This window comes from Podarcis raffonei, chromosome 1, assembly GCF_027172205.1.
Source record: "Podarcis raffonei isolate rPodRaf1 chromosome 1, rPodRaf1.pri, whole genome shotgun sequence".
Taxonomy (NCBI): Eukaryota; Metazoa; Chordata; class Lepidosauria; order Squamata; family Lacertidae; genus Podarcis; species Podarcis raffonei.
The window spans coordinates 121,428,229-121,452,169 of record NC_070602.1 but is presented as its reverse complement, the minus strand read 5'-3'; the positions used below and the strand labels follow the sequence as shown (position 1 = coordinate 121,452,169).

The 23,941-nt window shown below is 46.2% G+C and overlaps 2 protein-coding genes across 5 annotated transcripts in view; one reads left to right on the top strand and one right to left on the bottom strand.

Annotated features, from left to right (window-relative positions):
* Positions 1 to 7,275, top strand: part of SLC39A10 (solute carrier family 39 member 10) — a 58,017-nt gene extending 50,742 nt beyond the window's left edge. For all 3 annotated transcript variants that reach the window (XM_053360519.1, XM_053360510.1, XM_053360500.1), the window contains 2 exons: positions 1,185 to 1,375; positions 3,616 to 7,275. In XM_053360519.1, the coding sequence (XP_053216494.1) occupies positions 1,185 to 1,375; positions 3,616 to 3,774 (350 nt within the window). In that variant the 3' untranslated portion in view covers positions 3,775 to 7,275. The remainder of the gene's footprint in view (positions 1 to 1,184; positions 1,376 to 3,615) is intronic.
* Positions 7,276 to 7,392: 117 nt separating this feature from the next.
* The window catches only part of DNAH7 (dynein axonemal heavy chain 7), a 163,843-nt gene continuing 147,294 nt past the window's right edge, over positions 7,393 to 23,941 (bottom strand). For both annotated transcript variants that reach the window (XM_053360481.1, XM_053360487.1), the window contains 10 exons: positions 23,156 to 23,317; positions 21,913 to 22,113; positions 18,958 to 19,119; positions 17,893 to 18,078; positions 17,058 to 17,195; positions 15,141 to 15,371; positions 11,887 to 12,039; positions 10,151 to 10,328; positions 9,114 to 9,217; positions 7,393 to 7,658 (listed from right to left, as the gene is read on the bottom strand). In XM_053360481.1, the coding sequence (XP_053216456.1) occupies positions 7,452 to 7,658; positions 9,114 to 9,217; positions 10,151 to 10,328; positions 11,887 to 12,039; positions 15,141 to 15,371; positions 17,058 to 17,195; positions 17,893 to 18,078; positions 18,958 to 19,119; positions 21,913 to 22,113; positions 23,156 to 23,317 (1,722 nt within the window). In that variant the 3' untranslated portion in view covers positions 7,393 to 7,451. The remainder of the gene's footprint in view (positions 7,659 to 9,113; positions 9,218 to 10,150; positions 10,329 to 11,886; positions 12,040 to 15,140; positions 15,372 to 17,057; positions 17,196 to 17,892; positions 18,079 to 18,957; positions 19,120 to 21,912; positions 22,114 to 23,155; positions 23,318 to 23,941) is intronic.

Here is a 23,941-nt window from a genome sequence, read left to right as displayed (position 1 = left end):
CCAGGCGCATATTATTTAAGGTTCTGCAACTTGTATGTCTTCTAGAGAATTATCATAGAAAGGTCTGGAACAGAAAGGTAAAAATCACACATAGGCCCTATGAACCAACCATTGCATGCTGAGAGGTCTCCGGGTGACTAGTAGTAGCTGTCAGAAATCTGCAGGCAAGATCCACTTTTGCAGTCTTCTCAGAACTCCCATTCTCTTGCTCACTTCCCCTGGCTTCTTTTATTTGGTCCTGGGAGAAGCAAAGCACTGCTAGAGTGTGAGTGAGTGAGCAAGTCGTGCTAAGAGAGCTCATTGGAAAGAGGTCTTTTAGCAAGTACCTATGGGGGCGGGTCTTGCAGATAGATGCTGCTACAGGAACCTGGAGGCGTCTGAATTTTGGCAGTTCATAGGATGCCACCAAAACTTGAGCATTTGCTCCATTACAGCTTAAAAGTGCTATGCAGTCATACCTTGGTTTTCGAACAGCCTACTTCAATGTTTTGGCTCCCGAACGATCGAAACCCAGAAGTGACTGTTCCGGTTTTCGAACGTTCTTTTGGAAGCCGACCATCCGACGGGGCTTCCGCGGCTTCCGATTGGCTACAGGAGCTTCCTGCAGCCAATCAGAAGCCGCGATTTGGAAATCGAACAGACTTCAGGAACGGATTCCATTCACCGTCCAAGGTATGACTGTATCCTCTTATCAATTCATGTTAGCTGAACCCATCCTTTGTAGAGGCACCTGTTTCCCTCTGCTTCTCGCTTAGAATGACCCGGAACATGGGAGACTCCTGCCCAACCATGTGCCTCGGGGACAGCAGCGCTCATTGTCTCATTTCAAAGTTTCTATGTTCTCTCTGGCTGCTTTTCTTCCCCACTGCCAGTTCCACCCTGACTGCTTTATTGAGGCTCTGTGTTCTATTCCATTCTCACTCCAAAGGGCTTACAGGATTGCAAGAGGGGGGATGAATTGATCGTGTTGCAGACTTAAAAGGATGTCGGCCGGCTTTGCCCCTTTGAAATAAAACGGGATTTAAAAAAATAGAAGTACGCCAGTAGCTCGGACCCGCTTGTTTTTCATCCAACTGTTTTGCCTGTACAGCAGGCATCAATATTACACTTTTGCATTTCTTTAAGCAAAGATTCCCTGAACTTTTTTGTGATCACATTGTCATTCTGTCTCTCTTTCTGTTTAGGGGACTTTGCTGTGCTTCTGAAAGCAGGCATGACTGTGAAACAGGCCATTGTTTACAACCTCCTCTCAGCCATGATGGCTTACGTCGGAATGCTAATAGGGACAGCTGTGGGACAGTATGCAAATAACATCACCCTGTGGATCTTCGCAGTGACCGCCGGCATGTTCCTCTACGTGGCCCTGGTGGATATGGTAAGAGCCCAGGCTACTTCGCATTCTGTGCAGACATCACAGCTCTGCAATAGCTTAATGAAAGTAAGCAATCTAGGAATAGTTGCTGCATGGTGTGCTGGAGGCAGGCTGCAGGTGCTCCCTTTAGCCTGTGCCCTCCAGATACTGCTCTCTGTGACTGTTGGCCACGCTTGCTGGGGCGGAGGGGAGCTGGGGTCCAGCAACCTCCGGGAGGGTGACACAGGTTCCCCCACTGTGCCCTGCAGTCCCCTCCCTTTTGAATTAACTCCAACCACTGCCTAGGTCTCCTCCTTCTATTAGGTCTGCAGTAGGAGAGCCACTTCAGCAGAGCTCTTTCCCGTGGAAGGTCCAAAACCTTAGGTTGCGTGGAGGAAACCACGCTGCTTCAGTGACTCCCAAGACAGAGGAGATTGGGTGCCGTGAGGGGTAGAGCCGGGCAACATATTGGCAGATGGCCTGAAACCGGTATGGCGTTCAGATACAATGCCGGTTTCAGACATTTTGAGTTGGCAATACAGTCGTACCTCGGAAGTTGAACAGAATCCGTTCCGGAAGTCTGTTCGACTGCCAAAACCAAATCGCAGCTTCCGATTGGCTGCAGGAAGCTCCTGCAGCCAATCGGAAGCCCTGTTGGATGTTTGGCTTCCAAAAATAGTTTGCAAACTGGAACGTTTGCAACGTTCGGGAGCCAAAATGTTCAAGAACGAAGCTGTTGGGAAACCAAGGTGTACACCCCACCAACTCAAGTTGCTTCCAAAGGTGCAGGCAGGTAGTCGGAGCCTGAGAAAGTTCCAGGGCAAACGCTGGCTTGGGCTCCATCTGCTTGCCTGCGCCTTTGAAGAAGCCTGACCCTCCAGCATGTTTGAACTGCAGCAACATTGGGATCGCTCAGCAGAGTGGGGGGAGGCTCCATGCCCCCCAGCTGAGCTGTTTAACAAAACCCGGATGTCCCTCTGGCTCATGCAAGCTGGAGAGGTATTGGAGCTTGCTCAGCTGGGTGGCAGGAGGCTTCACACGCCCCCCCCCCAGCTGATCAGTTTAATGAAGCCCCCGCCAGCTGGAGTGGTATGGGGCTTGGGCTGGGAGGAAGAAGAGTCAAGATAATCCCAGGCATCATGATATATCAAGCATATCATGGTATTTAGCTGCTGATACATTACAATGTTGAAAACCAGATATCGCCCCCAGCCCTAGTGAGGGGATGCTCTTGCAGGGCCCTGGGTGTTCACACATTATCCAGGGCACAACTCCTGTACTGCCAGCACAATATGAGTAGGACCTTTTGGAGTTTTGCATGTAAGTAACTTTCCCCCGATAGAAGAACCTGAAGAGGTGCAGTAGAATTGACTGGTGCCTGTGTAAAACAGGCCATAGGATTGTACCTGTGCCCCCCCCCCCCAAAGCAAATTCCCTCTTACTCTCCCTTTACCTGTGGAGGAGGGGGAAGTCATTGTAGGGAGAACGCATGCATACTCCCATTATGTCTGCACCAGCCTAGTATGTGGCTCACATGCTTTGAGGTTTGCATTGCTGCTTTTGAAGTGTTGCGCTACGTAACAGGAAACAGTGGAACAGGTCATTATGGTATAGGCCAGAAAATAAGTTGATAGGGAAAGCTTTTGAATGTAATCCATTCCAGAAGACCCTTCGACTTCCAAAATGTTCGAAAACCGAGGTGCAAAGGGCGGTCTGCAAATTTAATTGAGAAATGCTCAGCAGAAGCCGTTCGACTTCTGAGGCACGTTCGAAAACGGAAGCATTTACTTCCGGGTTTTCGGCGTTTGAAAACCGAAATGTTCGACTTTCAAGACATTTGAAAACCGAGGTACCACTGTATTCAAAAGCTGATTTGTTGGTGACATAAATGCTCTGCTTGGCAGGAATAAGACAAACCTCTTAACAGCTGCAAACCATAAAAGGGGATGGAAACAACTGGAATTTTAAGGTGTCCTGTAACAAGGAGGTTTTAACAAGATGAAGGGTTGGTGCAGACATAACGGGGGGGGGCATGATTCAGCATTTTCCATAGCCATGATTCAGGAAGTCCCACTTCCTGCCTTAGAGAAGAATATACAAAACCATGGTTCCAGCTAATTGGGTCCTCCACTCGAAGCAGTTTAAACAACCCTTAGCTTAGGGAGGAAGCAGGAGCGCATAATCCTCTGACCACCTCCGTCCCCCTATCCTCAGAAAGTGGTGTGACTTTGACTTTAAAGAGCCATACTTTTCCTTCCTTTCAGCTTCCAGAAATGCTTCACGGGGACGGAGACGACGAAGAGCATGGCTACTGTCCCGTGGGGCAGTTCATCCTCCAGAATTTAGGTCTTCTCATGGGATTTGCCATTATGTTGGTGATTGCCCTTTACGAAGACAAAATAGTGTTGGACATCCAGTTTTGACCATTTCCAGTACTCCGCTGTGGTTAGCGACGACGTTACTGTATGGCTTCAAGTCTGCACTGTTGTACTGTATGCACATTTGTCCCCAGGCAAAGCAGTGGCACGAGCTGCTTCACAAGTAACAGTATTCTGGTGTCTGCATAAACAAGCTCCTGTTTTTTTTAGCTCAAACAAACAGGCAAAAAACAAAAAATGATTGAATGCAGCTCAGCTTCCCAAAGGTAAGATGTAGACTTTTAATCGGGCAGTGTTGGAAGCAGGAAACATAAACGTCATGCCCAGGATGCTATTACCAAGTGTGTTGTTTTCCCAGTTTGCCACTGCAATGTGCAGCAGAAGTCGGATCCCTTGCTGACAAAAAGCCTTTCAGGTTATACTTGAGCAAATGTTGAATAGCCAGTCCAAGAGTTACATGTCATTGTCATTCTCTACAGCTGGCCCCTGAGCCTCGTTGCAATGTTTTGAGTTGGTTCCTCCCACCTCTCTCTCTCTCTCTCTCTCTCTCTCTCTCACACACACACACACACACACACAGTCTGGCAATGCATGACTGGAGAGCATTCTAGGTGGGGTGCGTTTATTAAAAACATCATTTAAAAACAACGTTTCAGGCATGCTGTTCAGGGGTTGCCTTAGGGCAGTATGAGCAGTGCACTGTTCCATGACCCTTGCATTTGCTCCAGGCCTTGTTTCCCAGGAATGTCCGCTGTTTTGCACTGTGCTGAATGGTTGGTGACCAAAGTGAAACCGTGTATTCGTCTGGGTCAGGCACTTCTGTTTACTGGTCCTTGCCAATCCCCTAGTCGGTACGATGTCTCAAGAAGACGTTCTTGCTTGCAATCGCTGCCATGCACCCCCTTAGCCCAGCAGTGTTTTGCGGCTCCTTTGGGAAAGAAGACTGCAAATCCACAAGTCTGTCCCCTTGTATGTCGGCCACACAACGCGGTACTTTTGACCTTTCGAAACCCAAGGAAGCAAATCTCTGCATTGGGAGCCTTGGGGGCTCTGTTTCCACAATAGGGCTGAGTTGACAGGTGTTGGGTATTTGATGTTGGCTCATAGGTATTTGTTAGCAAAAATGCTGAATGGTTAATGCTGCTTGTGGACTCTTTCTCGACCTTTTGCTGCAGTAGTGTACAGAATGTGTAGCAGTGCTACTTGAAACCTGAACTACTGAGCGGTTTTCTGCTTTGAACGTCTCCCTTCCCTCCTCTTAATGATGCGCCTGCATTGGATTTTTTTCAGTCATGGCAGCCAAATTCTATCTCACCTTCAAAAAAAATAATAATACGCGGAGCTGAGAAGTGCTGATTCAAGGATCACAGCAGTGGCCCTTTGAGGCAGTCTTGGTAACTGTTTACAGAATCCCCCAGAACTCTTTTGAATGTATTCCTTTAATGCCTTGCCACCTGAGCTCAGGAGCACCTGCTGAAAGTTGGGCGTCTTGCTCAGTGTGGGCCAACGTTCGGCATATGCTGTGCTGGCATTGTTTTGATTTTTTGTTTGTTTTCGGCACCTTAGGTTAGGGGTGGGGCTCCTCCTACGTTGCTGCTGCAACGTGGCTCTTTTCGTAAAGTGGGAACCCGCAAGGCCAGCCCCAATCGACTTCCCATCGCAGACACGCCACCGCCTTGAGAGTTGGAGGAAGGTGGTTGAATTTTGACCACTTCCACCACGGCTGCGGGAACTGCAGCAGGAGCCACTCTGCAGAAGTAACGTAAAGAGATGCCCTTGTAGCAAAGCAGCTGTATTGTTGACTTGGTGCTGCATGCGGACCGATTGGACAGGCTCAGCCAAAAAAAAAAAAAGCCTTAACCTGCAGAAATCAGCTTTAATATTTGATTGTTTAGTGCCAAGCAGCATGTCTTGCCAGGTACAGATTGGTCCGTCTCCTCCGAGCTCTGATACTGGTTACTTGGGAGATGTGGAAGTCCTTTTCCACTCTGGTGTGACAATAATATAGTCTTAACGGCTGTAACGAAACACGGCAGTTGTTGGGCTTTCTTACAGCATGCTGCTCGGTCTTTGTTCATCTTGGTCTCTCTCTAGAAGCAAAGCTGGACACAGCCTGACTTTTGGAGAGTGGGGAGTTTTTGTCCTTCTGCCCGAGTGGAGGAACTGGGTCGGCAAACTTTTAATGGCCTTCATTCCAAGTGAAAGTGCGCCTTTACTTTCTGGCCCTTCCGCTTAATTTATCCAGTCATTCCTTTTCGTGTGACCACCGTTAACTACTTGGCTTCATGTTGGGTGACTTTTGTCAAGCGGCTTTTCGTTTTTGTGTTAGCTGGGGGGATATCAAGAGTGTTGACTAGTTGGTGGTTCCAAACCAAAGGCTTGGATCCCCGCGAGTCTGTTGGTACAGAAAATTCGTTTGGATCATTGGGCCTCTAGAACTTACAAGGGCCACAGCATTGGGGGGCATCTACACAGTGTTGTTGTCCTCCTCCTCCTCCCTGGAGATTTGTAGTTGAGAATGTCTGGCTGGGAGCCCAAGAGCGAGGCTGATCCTTCCATTGTAACCAATGGGATTTTACACTCTTTTTCTCTCTGGCTGGGAACTTGGATGTCATTTTAATTAAAACCTGCCAAGTTGAAATAAAGGGTCGTGGCATTGCTGAAGTGAGATTTTAGTCAGGAAAAATGGGATAAGGGAGGGTTTTTAAGGTTTATTTTTGTAATTATGAATAAAGCTTTCTCTACTTCAGGTACAGCCTTTTCTTGATTTTCGCTGGCATGTGCTGTAGCGTAATGTTGCCTACCTAGGGAAGCAAAAAAATAAATTAGTGCTCTGTAATAGTATTTTTGGGTTGGGTTTGCTTTTTTTTTTTTAAAGAGAAAACACGCAGGTCACGTGGAGAAGTGATAGGATTTGTATTTTCCTTCAGAATGGGGTGATCCTCTGCATTTGCTTACATGTGCATGTTACCACTTTGTGAAAAGCAGCCCAGCAGCCATGGCTTCTCCTGTTTTTCCCGAGTATTGAATTCCCAGGACATTTTTGGAACACGAATGCTTTTAAAAGTCACAATTGGGACAATCGGGATTCCGCTACATTTCTACCTGGCTTCTCCATTCTGTTCTGCTGGAGTCCAGTCTCATTTAAACGTGTACTTGTTGGAGGACATAAATGTTACGTGTCTCTTACGATGCTGTCACTGTGTGACATCCCCATGTTGATCGCACTGCACTCAAACCAGCTGTGATTATTGCTTAGAAAAAATGCTGTAGGTGTCCTAGGATGCAGTGTGACTTTTTTTTATTTCCTTATAGTTGAAACAATGTGATTATGGTCCTGAAAAAAATACTGAGATCAGCTACTCTTTTTTTGGGGGGGGGGTGTTTTTTGTTATAACAAAATCCATTTTTTAAAAAATAATAAATGCAAAGCTGGAAATGATGACATGCTGTTTTTGTTTATTGTCAACAGTGTTGTTGTGTTCATCTTATGTATGTTCCTTAGCCATAAGGAGCGTAAGAAAATAAAATTATTGAACAAGCAAACATGGTGGGGTTGGTTTTTTCCAAGCTCTCTTAAAAAAAACTTATTTATTTTTACAAACTCAAAAAGGTACAAATCGGATTTAAAAGTTTCGGAAAATTTGGCTACCTTTTTAAAGAAAGGTAGCCATTAGAATTATACAAAGAAGGGAAAGTGGTAGTCGGATCTGAAACCTGGGTTACGAGTTAAGCTGGCAGAGAAGTGCCACCCCCCGTCCAATCCAGTGGGCCTCTGGCTCGTCCGACGGAAGAATCATTGCAATCACAAAATTGGTGGAGTGGCCTGTGGTGGAGAGCGTTCCTCTTCTCTCACTTGTCTTGTACACGGGAGCTATGTAACTGGGTCTTTCCGGTATATCTGATCTTTTACAAGGCTTTAGCCACATCTGTAGCAAAGAAAGAGTGAGTTCTAAGAATGTCTCTTTATCAAGACAGGGGAGAAAGCATTAGTTCTTGTGGCTTCTTCCCCCGTACAGAAACAGCTCCAGAAATTCACCTAGTGACTCAGGCCTGCTCAGAATGAGTGTTAAACTATTTCCGTGGGATGCAGGCATTCTTCTGGACTGCTCTGTTGTCCAAATATGAACCAGAAGAAGGAGACAGTTGTGCTGCTATAGCACAATTTCTAGAATTGCAGGTGGAGAGGTCACTATGTGCAAGTTCAACATTAAATTAGGTGTGCGTATGTGTTAATTATTGTGGGTTTAATGCCACACATGCATTTTCTGACCTCTCAGAGACCATTTGTTTCAGTGGCGTCAAGTTGCAAAACACGGTAGCATATTATTGGGTGTGTTACTAAGCCCCTCACAGCCTGGTTCTATACAGAAGTAATATACAATGAGTATATACCGTATTTTTCGCTCTATAACACGCACCTGACCATAACACGCACATCCTTTTTAGAGGAGGAAAACAAGGGAAAAAACATTCTGAATGAAACAGTGGATGTATCATTTTTGTGCTTCATGCTGTGGCCACAGACATGTGATCTGATGGTGAATTTGGGGTGACCCAATGCAAAAATCCTGAGGATCCATGTGGATCCATGCTTTTTAACCACGTTTTTGCACCATTGCAGCCCCAGGCAACAGTGGGTGCGTGATTTTTTTGGTGCAGGCTGTAGCCATGGACATGCTATGTGATCTGATGGTGAATTTGGGGTGACCCAATGCGAAGATCCTGAGGATCCATGTGGATCTATGCTTTGTAACCACATTTTAAGTGGGGAGCGAAGAAAAAACAAAGAAGGGACATGAGAGGGGTGTGCAGAGAAGCAGCTGGCTAAGAATGCAGGAGAGGGATTTAACGGGAGGGAGGAAAGAAAGGCAAAAGTTTCCCCCCACCCAAGCCAGCCATCTCTCTCTCTCTCTCTCTCTCCCCCCTCTCTCTCCCTCCCCCCCTCTCTCCCTCCTCCTCTCTCTCTCCTTCTCCCCCAGCAGCACCAGAGCACAGAGAGGAATTAGAAGGAACGACACTCTGCTTTCCCCTCTGCTTGCCTGGAGGGGAGGGGCTTTCCCTGCTCTTTGTTCCGTTTCAGCAAACACAGCAACGAAACAGAGGCGGGTGGGCAGTAAGACCCTCAGGCAGAATGCAGGAAAGCAGCCGCTTCCTCTTTTCAGGTTTCCCTTCTCCGTGAAGCGCAATTTGATTTTTGCCTGATTTTTCGGCTCCAGGGACCACACATTCGCTCAATAACACGCACAGACATTTCCCCTTCCTTTTTAGGAGAAAAAATCTGCGTGTTATAGAGGGGAAAATACGGTAAGCGTGTATATAAGGCTGAACACAGCCTTAATAAAGCTACAAGGCTCTTAATTGATGATTATATAAATACTCACCACTGGCATAGTATCATACAGGATTTTGGGATGAGATTCCCCTAGCCTCTTTTTCTTCCTGTTCCAGCGAGCTCCATCCAGGAACAATCCGTGAATGAAGACTCCTTATTTATTTAGAAAGAAACACGACAAAGCACATTGGTTATAGACGCCATGCGCATGAAATGGCAAAGGTAGGTGCATATTTTAAACAGACTGTAGGCTTGATAATAAGGTGTGAGCAGGAAATACTCATGAATAGGTTCCTCGCCTTGTGTCGCTCCAACAATCAAAATAGTAAGAAACAATTTTGAGTATTCTCTACACCTGAATGGAAGCAGAAACAAGCTGCAGCTTCCCACTGGGTGTGCAGGTCTAATTACATGCAGAAATTTACATAAGCAAAAGGCTCATTGTGAATTAGGATCTACACATAGTGGCTTGAAAATTCTGTGGATAAAACAAATGGCACATGAAATGGCCAGTAGAATTCTTGCGCTGCAGACTAACTCTATACAGTCATACCCTGGATCCCGAACACCTTGCGAGTCAAATGTTTTGGCTCCTGAACACCACAAACCCAGAAGTGAGTGTTCTGGTTTGTGAACGTTCTTTGGAACCCAAACGTCCGACACGACTTTTGCGGCTTCTGATTGGCTGCAGGAGCTTCCTGCAGCCAATCAGAAGCCATGCCTTGGTTTCCGAACATTTTGGAAGTCAGACTTCCAGAATGGATTCCATTCAACTTCCAAGGTACCACTATAGTTGTCATGCCACCAAAGAGTTGGCCTATTTTATCACTTGCCGCGGATGCAGTTTCTGAATATTTTCTTCAAGTGCAAAGGGCAGGGAGACCTGTGTTCAAATTCCCTGCTCAGTCATCAAGCTCCCTAGGCAATGTAGGATGAGTAACAACACTGGTCTACTATTTCATAAAACGTATTTCCCAAATACAACCCAGCCTTCTGCATCCAGCTACCATGATGAAGGGCAGGATACAAAGGTGATAAACCGCCCCCCAATTTTTTTGTGGTTAATGAATACATGGTTGCATTCACCATCTTCAGGCGCGTGCTTGTACTCCTTGTCTTCCAAGACTTCATAGTCGAAGCCTAGCAGGTCTATTGGGATTGTGTATTTCCTGGCAAAATTCTGCTGGGCGCCGGTTAAAAAGGCTTGCGTGAAGAAAAACCCAGAAAGCCAAAACATCGGAGGGGTTCCATTCTCGTACCACGTCTGCAGCAACAGCAAGAAGACAGAGGGTGGGAATGGAGTGTTATATTGCAGCATTAAGAATGCACAGGGCAGAAACCTAGGGTGTTTTGAGTCCAATGCTACTACTGCACAGAGGCTTTTATTACAAGTTGTACAACCCCCTGGCTCAATAGGGAATGTGTTATGTGCAGCAGGGAAATCGCCAGAAGTCGGCGGTGCAGGAGACCCACTAGCTCCAGGCACAAACCTTAACATGTGATTCCAACCGACCAAATCCTGACATCAAGAATCACAAGACAGAGAAACCAGTAGGAGAACACTTCAATCTCCCAGGACATTCTATACAAGATCTCAAAGTAGCTGTTTTACTACAAAGGAATTTCAGAAATAGACTGGAAAGAGAAGCTGCTGAATTGCAACTCATTACCAAACTTAAAACCATGGAGAGACCTGGTCTGAACAAAGACATTGGATTCTTATCTCATTATACATGACAAAGCCATTTTTTACCTTCTCACCCCTTGCTTTTTCCTGTAAGACCTATTGCAGTAGTTAAGAGTCGTCAACAGGCTCATCACAGCTATCTGCCAATCACCCATTCCCACCACCCTTCTGAGTAATACCCCTCCCCACCTTCTCACTATATAGAAGGATCTGGCAACTTCTGTTTCAGTGTATCTGAAGAAGTGTGCATGCACACGAAAGCTCATACCAAGAACTAACCTAGTTGGTCTTTAAGGTGCTACTGGAAGGAGAAAATTTTTTTGTTTTGACTATGGCAGACCAACACGGCTACCTATCTGTAAACAAATCCTGATAGTTGAAGGAGACCCTTTCCCCTTTTTTACAGGCACATTGTTTTGTAGAAAGTTACGGGCCCCTTCAGAACTTGCTGCAAACACAATCAGCATGACACAGAGGTTGCAATTAATTGCCTTGCTCTCTTTAAAAAGGCTACATGCATTTTAGATTTATTTCCTGTCAAACCCCATGCCAGGGAACTAGTTTGTGAAGAATGCTGGTAATTGTAGCTCTGAGAGGAATAAAATGAAGTTCCCATGGTACTTGGAGGGTGTGTGTGTTTAAAATGTAAAGGTGTATATGCAGCCCTCGGACTCTTATTTAATGCCCTCTGTGGTCTTTGGCATTTTTCCTTTTGGGAAGGAAATGTGAATTAGAACCTGACAACCTATTTTCAAGGCTATGCAGGTTGGTGTTCTGCACTTGTGGATTTTATACTGCAGCCATACACGTAACAGAAAGTCTACAGCTCATGCCCTGATCCACTTGCCTGAACACTTTCCTTCACTGCCATCTCCTCTCTCCCCCAGCACATCTCCTGTCCCCAGAACCAGCTAGCTAACTACCTTGCAAAACATTTAATATACAGCAACCACCTTAATGTGCAGACCCAACAAAACCTACCTGCATTTCTTAGCATATGCACTGGTGACCAAACTGCAGTAAAACAACATGACTACATGAACTGAAGAGCAGAGGCCCACATAACATGTGCAACTGTCATTTAGAATCAAGACAGAAAATCAGCATCCCAACACGTCGTTTCTGATGGGCTCACCTGCAAGAACTTCAGTCTGGTAAGGAAATCATTCACATAGCTGCCGAGTGGTTTGAGGCTCGGGTAGGACTTACTCATCCACATGCCTGGGATTTTGCCCTTCAACATGCTATTTACCACCTCTTCCAGTTCCGCAGACATCACAACCAGACCCTGGTTGAGATAAGGAGACGGGGAAAAGACATATTAGTGGACCCAACTTTGTGTCTTCAGTTATTTTTATCATGCAGTTTCTCAACTGTTATCAACAAGCTTCCTCCGGTCTCGATGGGTTTAGCCTCCGTTTCAGCTCCAACTACTCAGTGTTGTCAAGTTGGAAACCAAGTGATCTGTCTCCGTTATAAGCGTCTACTCCTGTATTTGAGTCGGCAGGAATTCCAAATATGCATTAGTGAGTGGGTTTGCAGAGGAGAAGTGGCTCATCCTGCTTCATTCCTGTGCTAGCCTTGAAAGAAGGAAAATCAATCCCCTGTGACCAGCATGGAAACGCTGTGAGCTTGCAAAGGATGGGCAGTGAAGCATCTATCATCTGCCAGTCCACTTGGTCAAAGGCATTTTTTTACTAGCCTCCTAAGGGGCTACAGGCTTCCCCTGCTCTCTGGGCCAGCATGGAAACAGAGCAGTAGATGACAGCTATACCACACGTTTCAAGCTTATGACTTCCCCCCAAAGAATTCTGAGAACTGTAGTTTAATGGTGCTGGGAATTTTAGCTCCGAGGGACAAAATGCCCAACCTAAGATTCTTTGGAGAAAGCCATGTGCATTAAATGTATATTACGGGTGTGACCCTTGTATATTAGCAGGCTAGTAGTTTTATGTCCTTATTTACATGGCCAGTTTGAATTTATGCGATCTGATCACAATATTGCACCAATATGCGGGAATCCCTGGGCCTGTCAGTGGGGTTGGGATATTGGTGCTTAGCATTGCCCTTCTCTTAGCCTATGTCTGCCCCCTCCCACGCCCTCAACAAGCAATGGGACAGTTTAGTCTATTCAGCCCGTCAGTTTTGCAAGTGTTTGTAAGTCTGTTCTGTCTCCCTGCATATTCCACAATTTTCAAAAAAAAGACTGCATGAAAGCATTTATTTTTGAATGCTTTGTACCCTAAAATACACACACTGCACAGAAGCTAATTTAAGGGACAAGGGCGATGAGCTCCAAAATCTTCACTTCCAGCCATCTTCACTCCCTTGACCCCAATTTTGGTATATTCTTTCAGCCAAGAATAGTATTGCAAAAATCAGAGAAGTGCAAAAACTGAAGAATTAACTTTGTTCTTTTCTGTATATTGGTGAAGAAGCCGAAATAAGTCCAGTCTGCGCAACACTGCACCATTTTTTTTTTTACTTTTGCATGCATACTCTCAGCAATGCGCTGGTGCCAAGAGCCTGTCCAAATGCTGTTGTTTTCATTTCGTAGGTGGACCCCAGGTTTGGGATGCTGTCCTAAAAATGCCAAGGACTGCGTCTCTTCAAAAAGCAGGATCAGCTTTGCATTCTCTTTCTCATTTATAGATCGGCAGCAATACATTAGGCAGCACCCCACATGAGGAACAAAGTGTGGGATATTTACAGTGCAGACAAACCAACAACGCATGTTTGCTAGACAGGCACATGATGGGAGCTGAAGTCCTCAGAGTTTTTCCCTGCATGTTTCCTAGAAAGAACTCAAGAGACACTCCCTCTGTGCCCTGTCCGGGGGGGGGGGGTGTGCTAGGAATTTCCTCTTTGGTCTTTTGCCTCATTCCAGCAATGTGGGAACATGGGCTAAGTCAGGGCCACAGCCCAGACTCCATTTTAAACTGGACTAAAGTACGTCTTTGTAACTGGATTACTATTTTAAGCCTGCTGGAACAAAGCTGCTGTATCTTCAGCAAGTACAGTTGCACCTTGGTTCTCGAACACCTTGGCTGGCACTCGTACATTTTGGCTCCCGAATGCCGAAAATCTGGAAGTAATTGTTCCGGTTTTCAAACGTTTTTCGGAAGCAGAATGGAATACGTTCGAGAACCAAGATACTGCTGTATTCTGAATGAGTAAATGTCATCTTAGCCTTTTGCAAGACTGTGTGATTATTGTTAAAAGGGGGAAATACCTGCCTTAAAGCATCCTGCATTGCTAAAACTAGCCTAAGATTCTCCTTTTAAGCTGCAAAGGGATGCACTCTGCTGAACTCACAAACCTAAGAAAGGGAAGATATCTAACAAATACATCCTATATACATACAAATATATCCTAATATATATAACACCAGTCTTGAAAGACCTACATTGGCTCCCAGTACGTTTCAGAGCACAACTCAAAGTGTTAAAAAGGTAAAGGTACCCCTGCCCGTGCGGGCCAGTCTTGACAGACTCTGGGGTTGTGCACCCATCTCACTCAAGAGGCCAGGGGCCAGCGCTGTCCGGAGACACTTCCGGGTCATGTGGCCAGCGTGACAAGCTGCATCTGGCGAGCCAGCACAGCACACGGAAACACCATTTACCTTCCCGCCAGTAAGCGGTCCCTATTTATCTACTTGCACCCGGGGGTGCTTTCGAACTGCTAGGTTGGCAGGCGCTGGGACCGAGCAACGGGAGCGCACCCCGCCACGGGGATTCGAACTGCCGACCTTTCGATCGGCAAGCCCTAGGTGCTGAGGCTTTTACCCACAGCGCCACCCGCGTCCCTTAACTCAAAGTGTTGGTGCTGACTAAAACCCTAAACAGCCTCGGCCCAGTATACCTGAAGAAGCATCTCCACCCCCATCGTTCAGCCCGGACACTGAGGTCTAGCTCCGAGGGCCTTCTGGTGGTTCCCTCACTGCGAGAAGTCATGTTAAAGGGAACCAGGTAGAAGGCCTTCTTGGTAGTGGCGCCCGCCCTGTGGAACGCCCTCCCATCAGATGTCAAAGAAATAAACAACCATCTGACATTTAAAAGACATCTGAAGGCAGCCCTGTTTAGGGAAGTTTTTAATGACTGATGTTTTAATGTATTTTTAATCTTTTGTTAGAAGCCGCCCAGAGTGGTTGGGGAAACCCAGCCAGATGGGCGGGGTATAAATAATAAATTATCATCATCATCCTCTCTGGGTATCTATGAACATCCCTACACAAATTGCAGTTAAAGGCAAAGCTTGGGGATGGGGATAACATCACAGCTGAAAAGAGCAATTTGGCAGGTTCCCAGCAGCGACGCTAATGGGAGCTGACAGCCACTCTTGCCAGGGTGCTCCAAGTCAACAGGCCTCCTTCTCAAAAGGTCCCTTCACCTTGATTGCTTTCTGGATGTTGATGCAGGATTCTCGAATGGTTTGCAGCAATTTGTTGAATCTCCCCATCTCTTGGACCAGCACGGTGTTCATGCTCTGCGTGTAGGTGGTCGGGTATCTCCTCATCGCGGCTTCGATGTGGAAGTCGGCGGGGAGTTTACTTTGGATGTCGCTCGCCACCTCGCGAACAACTTGATCAGATGATTTGGCGCCGGCACCTGATGCGCGAGACTGTTTTTATTTTTTGGGGGAAAGGTGTGGTTGATTAAACATTGCAAAAACCCAAGCAACAGTGCAGTTTGGCCCACAAAACTTCCATTTGGGGTGTATACTGGTCAGAACGTGGCCTTATTTCATTTCATTTTAAATATATTTTTATTAAAGATTTCTTAGTTTACAAAAATTAAGTGCATTGTCTCTTTTTTCAAGTTGCGTTTTCTACAGATCAGTTTCATTTGTGAGACATTAGTGTTACAGTGTTAGGTTAGGAAGGAAAGGGGAAGAGGGGAATGGCAAGTGGGGTGGGGTGGCAATTCTTCTATTCTACTTAGTGTATGTGTGGGGTTTTGTGTCAGCATCACTTGTGTGGGTTCTCTTATTTTCTTGGCGGTGAGAGAGGTTGGGGTTGGCCTAGGGTGTGTGGTTGGTTGTCTTTGGTTGGCTGTAGTGAGATTTGTTTTTGTGTGCGTGTGTGTTTCTGGATTACCCAGTTTCCAATGGGTTCGCCAGCTAATACATTTCTGTAGACATCAAAATAACGCGGCCTCATTTTGATGTCTACAGAAATTAGCTGGTGGATCCATTAGAAACTGGGCCTGCAGCCATCTTTGGTGACACTTCCTGGGGAGGCTAACTCTATTCCTGGGATGAGGAACAGGATCCGGGTGGCAGGAAAAATGTTCCGGACGTGGTAGGGAATGTGAAACCTGCGTGCGCACGCACACACACACAAACATCTTCACCTATCTTTTCCTCTCTTGCACAGAAAATTAACTGACGACTAGATCTCAATTCTAGATTTCCAACTCCTCAGGGCAAAGATCAGACTGAATAAGAAATTTAGGTCTGAGAAACAATGGGTTGGGGTGATCTCCCCTTCCCCAGCACCATGGCCCCAATCCTGCACCCTATTAGATCCTGATTGTAGGTTTCCTGCATCTCATATAGTTATGCCCTAATACTTAGAATACTTGGGGACGCAGGTGGCGCTGTGGGTTAAACCACAGAGCCTAGGACTTGCCGATCAGAAGGTCGGCAATTCGAATCCCCACAACGGGGTGAGCTCCCATTGCTCGGTCCCTGCTCCTGCCAACCTAGCAATTCGAAAGCACGTCAAAGTGCAAGTAGATAAATAGGTACCACTCTGGCGGGAAGGTAAACGGCATTTCAGTGCACTGCTCTGGTTCGCCAGAAGCGGCTTAGTCATGCTGGCCACATGACCCAGAAGCTGTATGCCGGCTCCCTCGGCCAATAAAGCGAGATGAGCGCCACAACCTCAGAGTCGGTCATGAGTGGACCTAATGGTCAGGGGTCCCTTTATCTTTACCTAATACTTAGAAGGGAAAAATACATACAAAAGCACACCATTGCTAAATTATTATTTATGTCAAGCTAGTTTTCTAAAGCATCAGGGAACTTTACGCACTCTCAACAGTTGCAACACTCAGAACATGGATTAGATGTTATGTTCTGGAATCAATATGGGGTATTAGAAAACTTTAAAATAGTCAGCCAATAATATACTTGAATTCTTCTCGAGCCACACCATTAAGTGACAGTGAATACATTAATATTACAGTGAGTAGTAATGTGAAGAAAGGAAGATCAGATTCTCTGTATTTAAAATGTTGTCCGAAAAATCCAATAAATAATAAGTAGACAGTAACTTCAATGCACCTAATATGAAAACGAACACACCTGCGTGAGGAGAATGTTATCAAACAACAACTGCGTTTCAGATTGATCCTTTGTGATATCGGCATTGGCGTTCATCCCAAAGATCTCTGGGGCAGGATTCAACGGAAGGGTCTTTGTGTATTCAATGTAGCTTACATACTGAAAAAAAATATCAGGTGTCAGAAATGATCAGTGGCTTGATCCTGGCCATCCTCTGTTGACATCTTTCCAATTTTCAATTCAGTTCTCCACAATTTGCAGAGAATAATAATAATAAACAACACATTATTGCATGCAGTTTAGACCAATACATATATTTATATTTTCCCTAATATAATGCTTTTTCTTCTTCTTTTTTGCTGGATCAGGCCAGGGCTCACAGAAAGCCCACAAGCAGGATCTGAGCGCATTGCAGAGAATAAAAATTAATAAATAAAAATAAACACATTATTGCATGCAGTTTAGACCAGTGCATATCTTTATATTTTCCCTAATACAAAGCGGTTTTTGCTGGAGCCCATGGAAAACCCACAAGCAGGATCTGAGCGCAAGGAGAAGTGGGATATTCATTTTTGTACGCACTGGTTGGTTGGAGAACTGCATTGCAAAATTCGGAAGGGCACCTTTGTTTTGGTTTGTGACGGGGTCAAGATGTGTGAACTGTCTCTTCTTAAAACAGAAACAAATTTAATTCATCTCCCATTCCTGCTCTGCACTGTAGAGCTCCCCCAGATTTCTTGCCACTGTCTCAGAAGAAGATTAGCATTTTGATTCCTCCTCTAAGCTCTTGCTCTTCTTTGAGCGGGGATCAAGCAGGGGAACCTCCTGCTGCATCGCGCCCCACTAAGGTGCTTACCTCTCCTTCAGGAGGAGCATAATAAAGGCCGCTGGAATCAAACTTGTAATCAGGATTCGTAACAATGATCGGGTTGTAGAACTTGTTCAAAATACTGCGCAGCGTCCGCCGATCCCAGTCATCGGTGACCCGGCCTCCATAATTGCATTCGCCCGTCATGTAGCGGATGGCGTCAAAGGGCAACTCCTGAAACGTACAAAGCGAAAGCTCATCTGTGACTCCTCCCTACTCTCCCAAACATGCTAGCATGTTTGGTTAACAGAAGAAAAGTTCACAGCTCGACTCACTGCGTGTTTGTCTAAGCAAAAATGCTCCACAGGTATGTCCTATGCAACTGTGTTGCAAGTATCAGCAGCTACACTATCTAGTGAGCACTGATCCTTGGCATGAATCTTCTGTTGAAAAATATCGGCTATGTACCTTTCTTATATATTCTGTTTTGTATGCGTTATTATACAATGTGGCCACAGCCTGGGAAGAGCTTCAACTGACCAGGTAAACCAGGTGAGGGGAACTGATGGGTTTCAAACCCTCAGTGACTTAGGGACTTCCCTTTCAGGCAAAGACAGGTTCCGTCAGATTGAGTGGATGAGATGAATGGGGACTCCAACAGTCAGGAAGGCAGTTTTTGCATGGGCCCTGCTAAAAGCAAGGGTGATGTAAAGCTCAAGTACTAAATGATAGAAAAGAAAATCCAACCAGCTATCTTTGCGACATGTTGTGGTTGCCAGCTGCAATATTGTAACCCCCAGAATGGTGTTTCAAAAATTCACAGAATTGTAGAGTTAGAAGGGACTACAAGGATAATCTGGTCCAGTCAGTGCAGGAAACTTTTGCCCAATGTGAGGCTTGATCTCACGAGCCTGAGATTAAGAGCCTCGTGCTCTACCAACTGAGCTAAGACAGGGTTTTAGGGACATTGTGGGATTTAATCATGTCAGTCGGCAGCAATAAGTTCCCAGAGTAGTGCTGGTGAGTTATCTCCCCCATCCACTGAAATTCACGCACATGCGAAAAGAAATTCACACGTCTCTCCCTAGCAAACCCTTCTGATCTTTGCAGTACCTCATATTGATTGAGGAACATGTTCAGCTGCTGCACGCTGATCCGCAGGTCCGTCTCATTGAACTCGTAAGGAATATTCCAACCCAGGGGTCCGAATTTTCGCCTCTCTTGAACCAACGCGTGAAAGAAACAGAGGCCATACAAAAGCTTCTTGAACTCACTCTAAAATAGTAAAAAATAATGATAAAATAACGGGGTGGGGGTGGGGGACGACAACATCTGATTCATTGAGAACTTTCCTCTTTCTCACAATTCACAGCTGTATGACCAAAAGATCTCCCGTGATTATTTACTTTTATTACTCGTGTCCTTATACCAGTCACTTTCTCCACGGAGACCGAAGTAGAGGTTGAGATCTGGTTCTTATTGGATAGTGCCTCCTCGCAACGCGTTACACGAAATTTGGGAAGTTTAGATGGCCATACCTACATCAGATCCTCACCATGAATTTCCGCCCATTCTCTGGGCTGTCTTCAACAATGTCTTTGCTTGAACAGAATGACTTCTGCTTTGCCCAATGGGACTCCCTCTCTCTCTCCTCCCCCCAGTATACCCATTGCAGCCACCCTAAAAATAATCTGCTCTGGGGGTTTCCCCAACTCTCCAGGGGAAATTTGGGGAGGGAGGGAAGTTCTGTGGCACGTGTGAGGCCATTCCATGTTACTACATTTACATCCCAGTTTTTTTTAATGTTTTTAGATGTGCTGTAAGCCACCCAGAGTGGCTAGGGAAACCGAGCCAGATGGGCAGGGTATAAATAAAATTATTATTATTATTATTATTATTATTATTATTATTATTATTTATTATTATTTATTATTTATACCCCGCCCATCTGGCTGGGCCTCCCCAGCCACTCTGGGTGGCTTCCATAGAAACCAAAAATACAGTATTATTACCCTTTCCTCCCCCTGTAATCCTCAAACAACCCTGCGAGGTACGTTAGGCTGGGTGACTGTGACTGGCCCAAGGTCACCCTGTGAGCTTCATAAGCAAGTCGGGATTTGAACCCAAGTGCTCTAACCACTATGCTACACTGGCTCTCAACTCACTGAGTAGTGGTGTCTAGCTGAGGAAAAGTAATACCCGGAGGTAAGCCATGGGCAGGTGGAGGAAGGCTCAGCACACCTCTCTGGTACGCCTTTTCTAGCTGTAAAAACCAGTCCTACATAACTGAGGCTGGCCCATGTTGAAACAGACCCGTCTGCTGCCTTGGGTAGTTTGAGCATCTTTATGACGTTGTACAGAAATAAAACAAATGGAAAATATATTAACCAGCAGTCTCAGTCATTTCACATAGCAAATGGGCAGACCCAACATCCTAGTTTGTGCAGCAGTCAAACTGATCTACATCTTAAGTACCATTTCTCAAATATACTGCATTTTTCGCTCTATAAGATGCACCAGACCATAAGATGCACCTAGTTTTTGGAGGAGGAAAACAAGAAAAAAAATATTTTTAATCCCAGAAGCCAGAACAGCAAGAGGGATCTATGCACAGCAAAGGCAATGAAAGCATTTCCCCTTACTTTTTGGGAGGCAAAAAGTGCATCTTATAGAGCAAAAAATACAGCAGTTTCCAACAGTGATGTGCTAGGGGGACTAGGCTAGTCCCCTAAATGTTTCCCTGACACCAAAGCCCGGGAAGTTTCTGCCCTGTCTAGGGAGGGAGGCACGGTGCTCTGATGGGGTCCAAGAGCCCTCCCACCACCTTCTCAATGTCCACCCGGCTTTGGGAAGGAGGCAGGAGGGCTCCAGTCTCCTTTCAAGAGAACTGGTGCCTCCTTCCCAAAGCCTAGGAAGCTCCTGTTCGATTTAAGGAAGGAGGCACGATGCTGTCACACACGACATCACAACATCACATGCACAACGTTGCCGCTGTCCACCTGCCCCCAATCGCCCTTGCCTCTGGACCTAACTGTTCCCCTATTAAAAAAATTCATTGCATGCCACTGGCTACCAAGAAAGGGTGCCTACAGTGTGCAGCTGCCCCTAAAATCTGTCCAGAAGAAAGCAGAGCCACAGGACCATTTAAGCCAACCATTCAATCCAGATCTCCCAGGATACTTGGATGAATTGCAGCAGGTCATTGGATGATATCAGAGGTGCTCGGAGAAAGAACGGGCCCAAATAAAAGGTTTGGGGCTTTGGAAAATGCCGCACGATGCCTTCCTTTTTGACCAACTATGGCACAACATTACCATGCTAAAACGCCATCTTGCTCCTCCTTTCCTGCATCTTTTCTCTTCCTGCTCAAAAGCAACGATCTGGGTGAGGTCCCCCCCCCCCAATCTAAAAAGTTTTAGGGATTTGTTTTTTTAATTGCCAGGAAAGCAGAAAAGGATCATAGCCTCGGTTTAAGCGCAACCGTCTCCGGTTCTTAATTACGACACCTATCATGGAAATTATCTTGGGTCAAGCACATCCGCTCTCCGAAACCTAATTATGAAAACAGCAGGTGGCTCCCTAGTTTGAGCTGTTATTCTAAAGGAAGTGTTTATGAGCGCCATCCATCAACCCATACGGCCATTTTAGCTCCCCCAGTTCTATGGAGCCAGCATTTTAATGCCTGCGATTAAAGATTTGATTCTCAGCAGTGCACGGCTCAGCTATTCTTTTGCAACAGGAATTTCTCCCCTGCCTTGCAGATTTGTGTCACGAAAACTACTTCCTCCTGACTTTTTAAATGGGAAGCTATATTATTAATGGCACCACCGCCAAAGCTTGGCGGAGACGGAATGAAGCTTGGCGGTAAAATAAAAATAAAATTTTAATAAAATCCTCTATTACTGCATCCCGGGAGCTGGTAATCAACTGCCGACTTCAGTGCAGAGAAGGAGGGCTATTTCGCTCGGCGGGTTTTAAACCAGCAAACACAAAATACAACCGCCAGGGTCTGTTTCAGCTGCTTTACGAGGAGGAGGAGGAAACCAGGCTAATAAGGAAGGTACTAACAGGCCTTTTGCAGCTGTTAAAAAACTCTGGGTCGGAGATGGGGTCCATCAGATAGGAACGGATCACATTCGCCCGCAAGCCTTTGGGGGCCTCGTTGGTCATTTTCACTCCATTCTGAAGCACAGACACAGGGAAGTTGGGTGATGGGTAACTCGTGAGCCAAAGGCGGAAATCAGGGTGCGTTGTGTCCGGATTTAGTTCCTAGAAGGGGAAAATATTCTGTGTAAGGACTCAGTGAGGATGGAAGCTGAGGTTTCAGGTGCGTCAAAACCTTTCTCGCAAAGGCCTCTGCATCTTTCAAACACACCCTGGCCTCTGCGTGAGTTTTACAAAAGGAAATTGCGAAACCTCTTGATCAATGGTTGTGCTAAGCTCGTTCGAATCCCCGCGGCGGGGTGCGCTCCCGTTGCTCGGTCCCAGCGCCTGCCAACCTAGCAGTTCGAAAGCACCCCCGGGCGCAAGTAGATAAATAGGGACCGCTTACTAGCGGGAAGGTAAACGGCGTTTCCGTGTGTGGCTCTGCCTCGCCAGGGTAGCTTCGTCACGCTGGCCACGTGACCCGGAAGTGTCTGCGGACAGCGCTGGCTCCCGGCCTATAGAGTGAGATGAGTGCACAACCCTAGAGTCTGTCAAGACTGGCCCGTATGGGCAGGGGTACCTTTGCCTTTACCTAAGCTCGTTTTGATTTCAAAACATTTGGAATCTCTTCTTGGGTCAAACAGTTCTCTAAGCTGGGTCTCCAGTTCCAGACACAGGCACTCTATTGTGGATGTGGAGCTCTCCAGCATAACATGGCTGCCCAATTTGTCCCAAGAGAGGGGATGAACCAGCACTTATGTTCCTTTGCAGGCAAGAGTTTGCTACCTCTATTGAAGTGAACCAGCACACCCTTGCATACCCCAAAAGTGTGTGTGCCTGTGTGCCTTCACATACACACCTCTATAAGTGAATATTTGGAATGGCAAATATCCCCCCCCCCAAGTGAACCACAGCCCCCAGATTCCCAGCTTTCACCTGAAATCAAAAAGTAAGTTTCCAGTATTTGTAGAACGTAAGATATGTGGCAAAACAGGCAAGCACCATTCTCGTTTATTTATTTTTCTATGTGACAAACCAGCCTGCTCCCTCCCTTGCCTGCCTGCTCCCAGGAGAAGTTCCTGCAGGAACCCAGGAGCCCTAGCATCCCATTGGTACTGAAAGATTGACATCAGGTGTCGTAGTGACTACTGACAGCATTTGCTACCTCGCAGACTTTTTCCAGGGTCGGCATCCATGATGTTGCCAGGTGGCAGTTCTGCAGGACTGCCCATGTTCCTTCCTTCACCGCCTTCTCGATCATGCGCATGGCGATGGGGCCTTGGCCTTGGCCCAGCGACAAAGAGGTCAACTTTGAAGCCCCGAAGCCCTGCACATACAAACGTTCAATGAGTGAGGGACAGGGAATAATACTGTCGCTGTAACACAAGAACGGATACAATTCCACAACTGCTGAAGAGAGTATCTGAAATATACTCAGAGTCGAGAGTGGATTTCATGCTCTTTATTCAGCTCATAGTGGTAAGAAGGAATGGAATTTCCCCCAAAGTATCTGCTTTATATGCATTATTTACACAATGGGCTGCACGTGATTGGCTAATTCCGGAATTCTCCTGTAGGCCAATCAGGTTGTGGATTCACTTCCATCTGGAGCTGGATTGGGTGGCTCCTGCAGACCAATCATACTGCTGCATTTCGGATCCTATTCAACTCAGTACATAACAGTATCGCTGAACAAAGTGATGTCAGCCCGTCAAGGAGAAGGCTCCGCATTAATCCAATGCAGTCAACATCAGTAAATGTCACATGAAAGTCTCTCTCATTTCCTTTTGTTTACTGAGTTGTCGGGGTTGCTGATAAGATTCTCCAACTCCTTTCCACCCAACGTGAACCTTTCATATCAAAAGCCTCACCCTCAGCAGTAGTTTTCTATCACCTGTGGGAGGCTATGCTCTGCTGAAAGGAACGCACCCTTCAACACAAACAAGGCCAG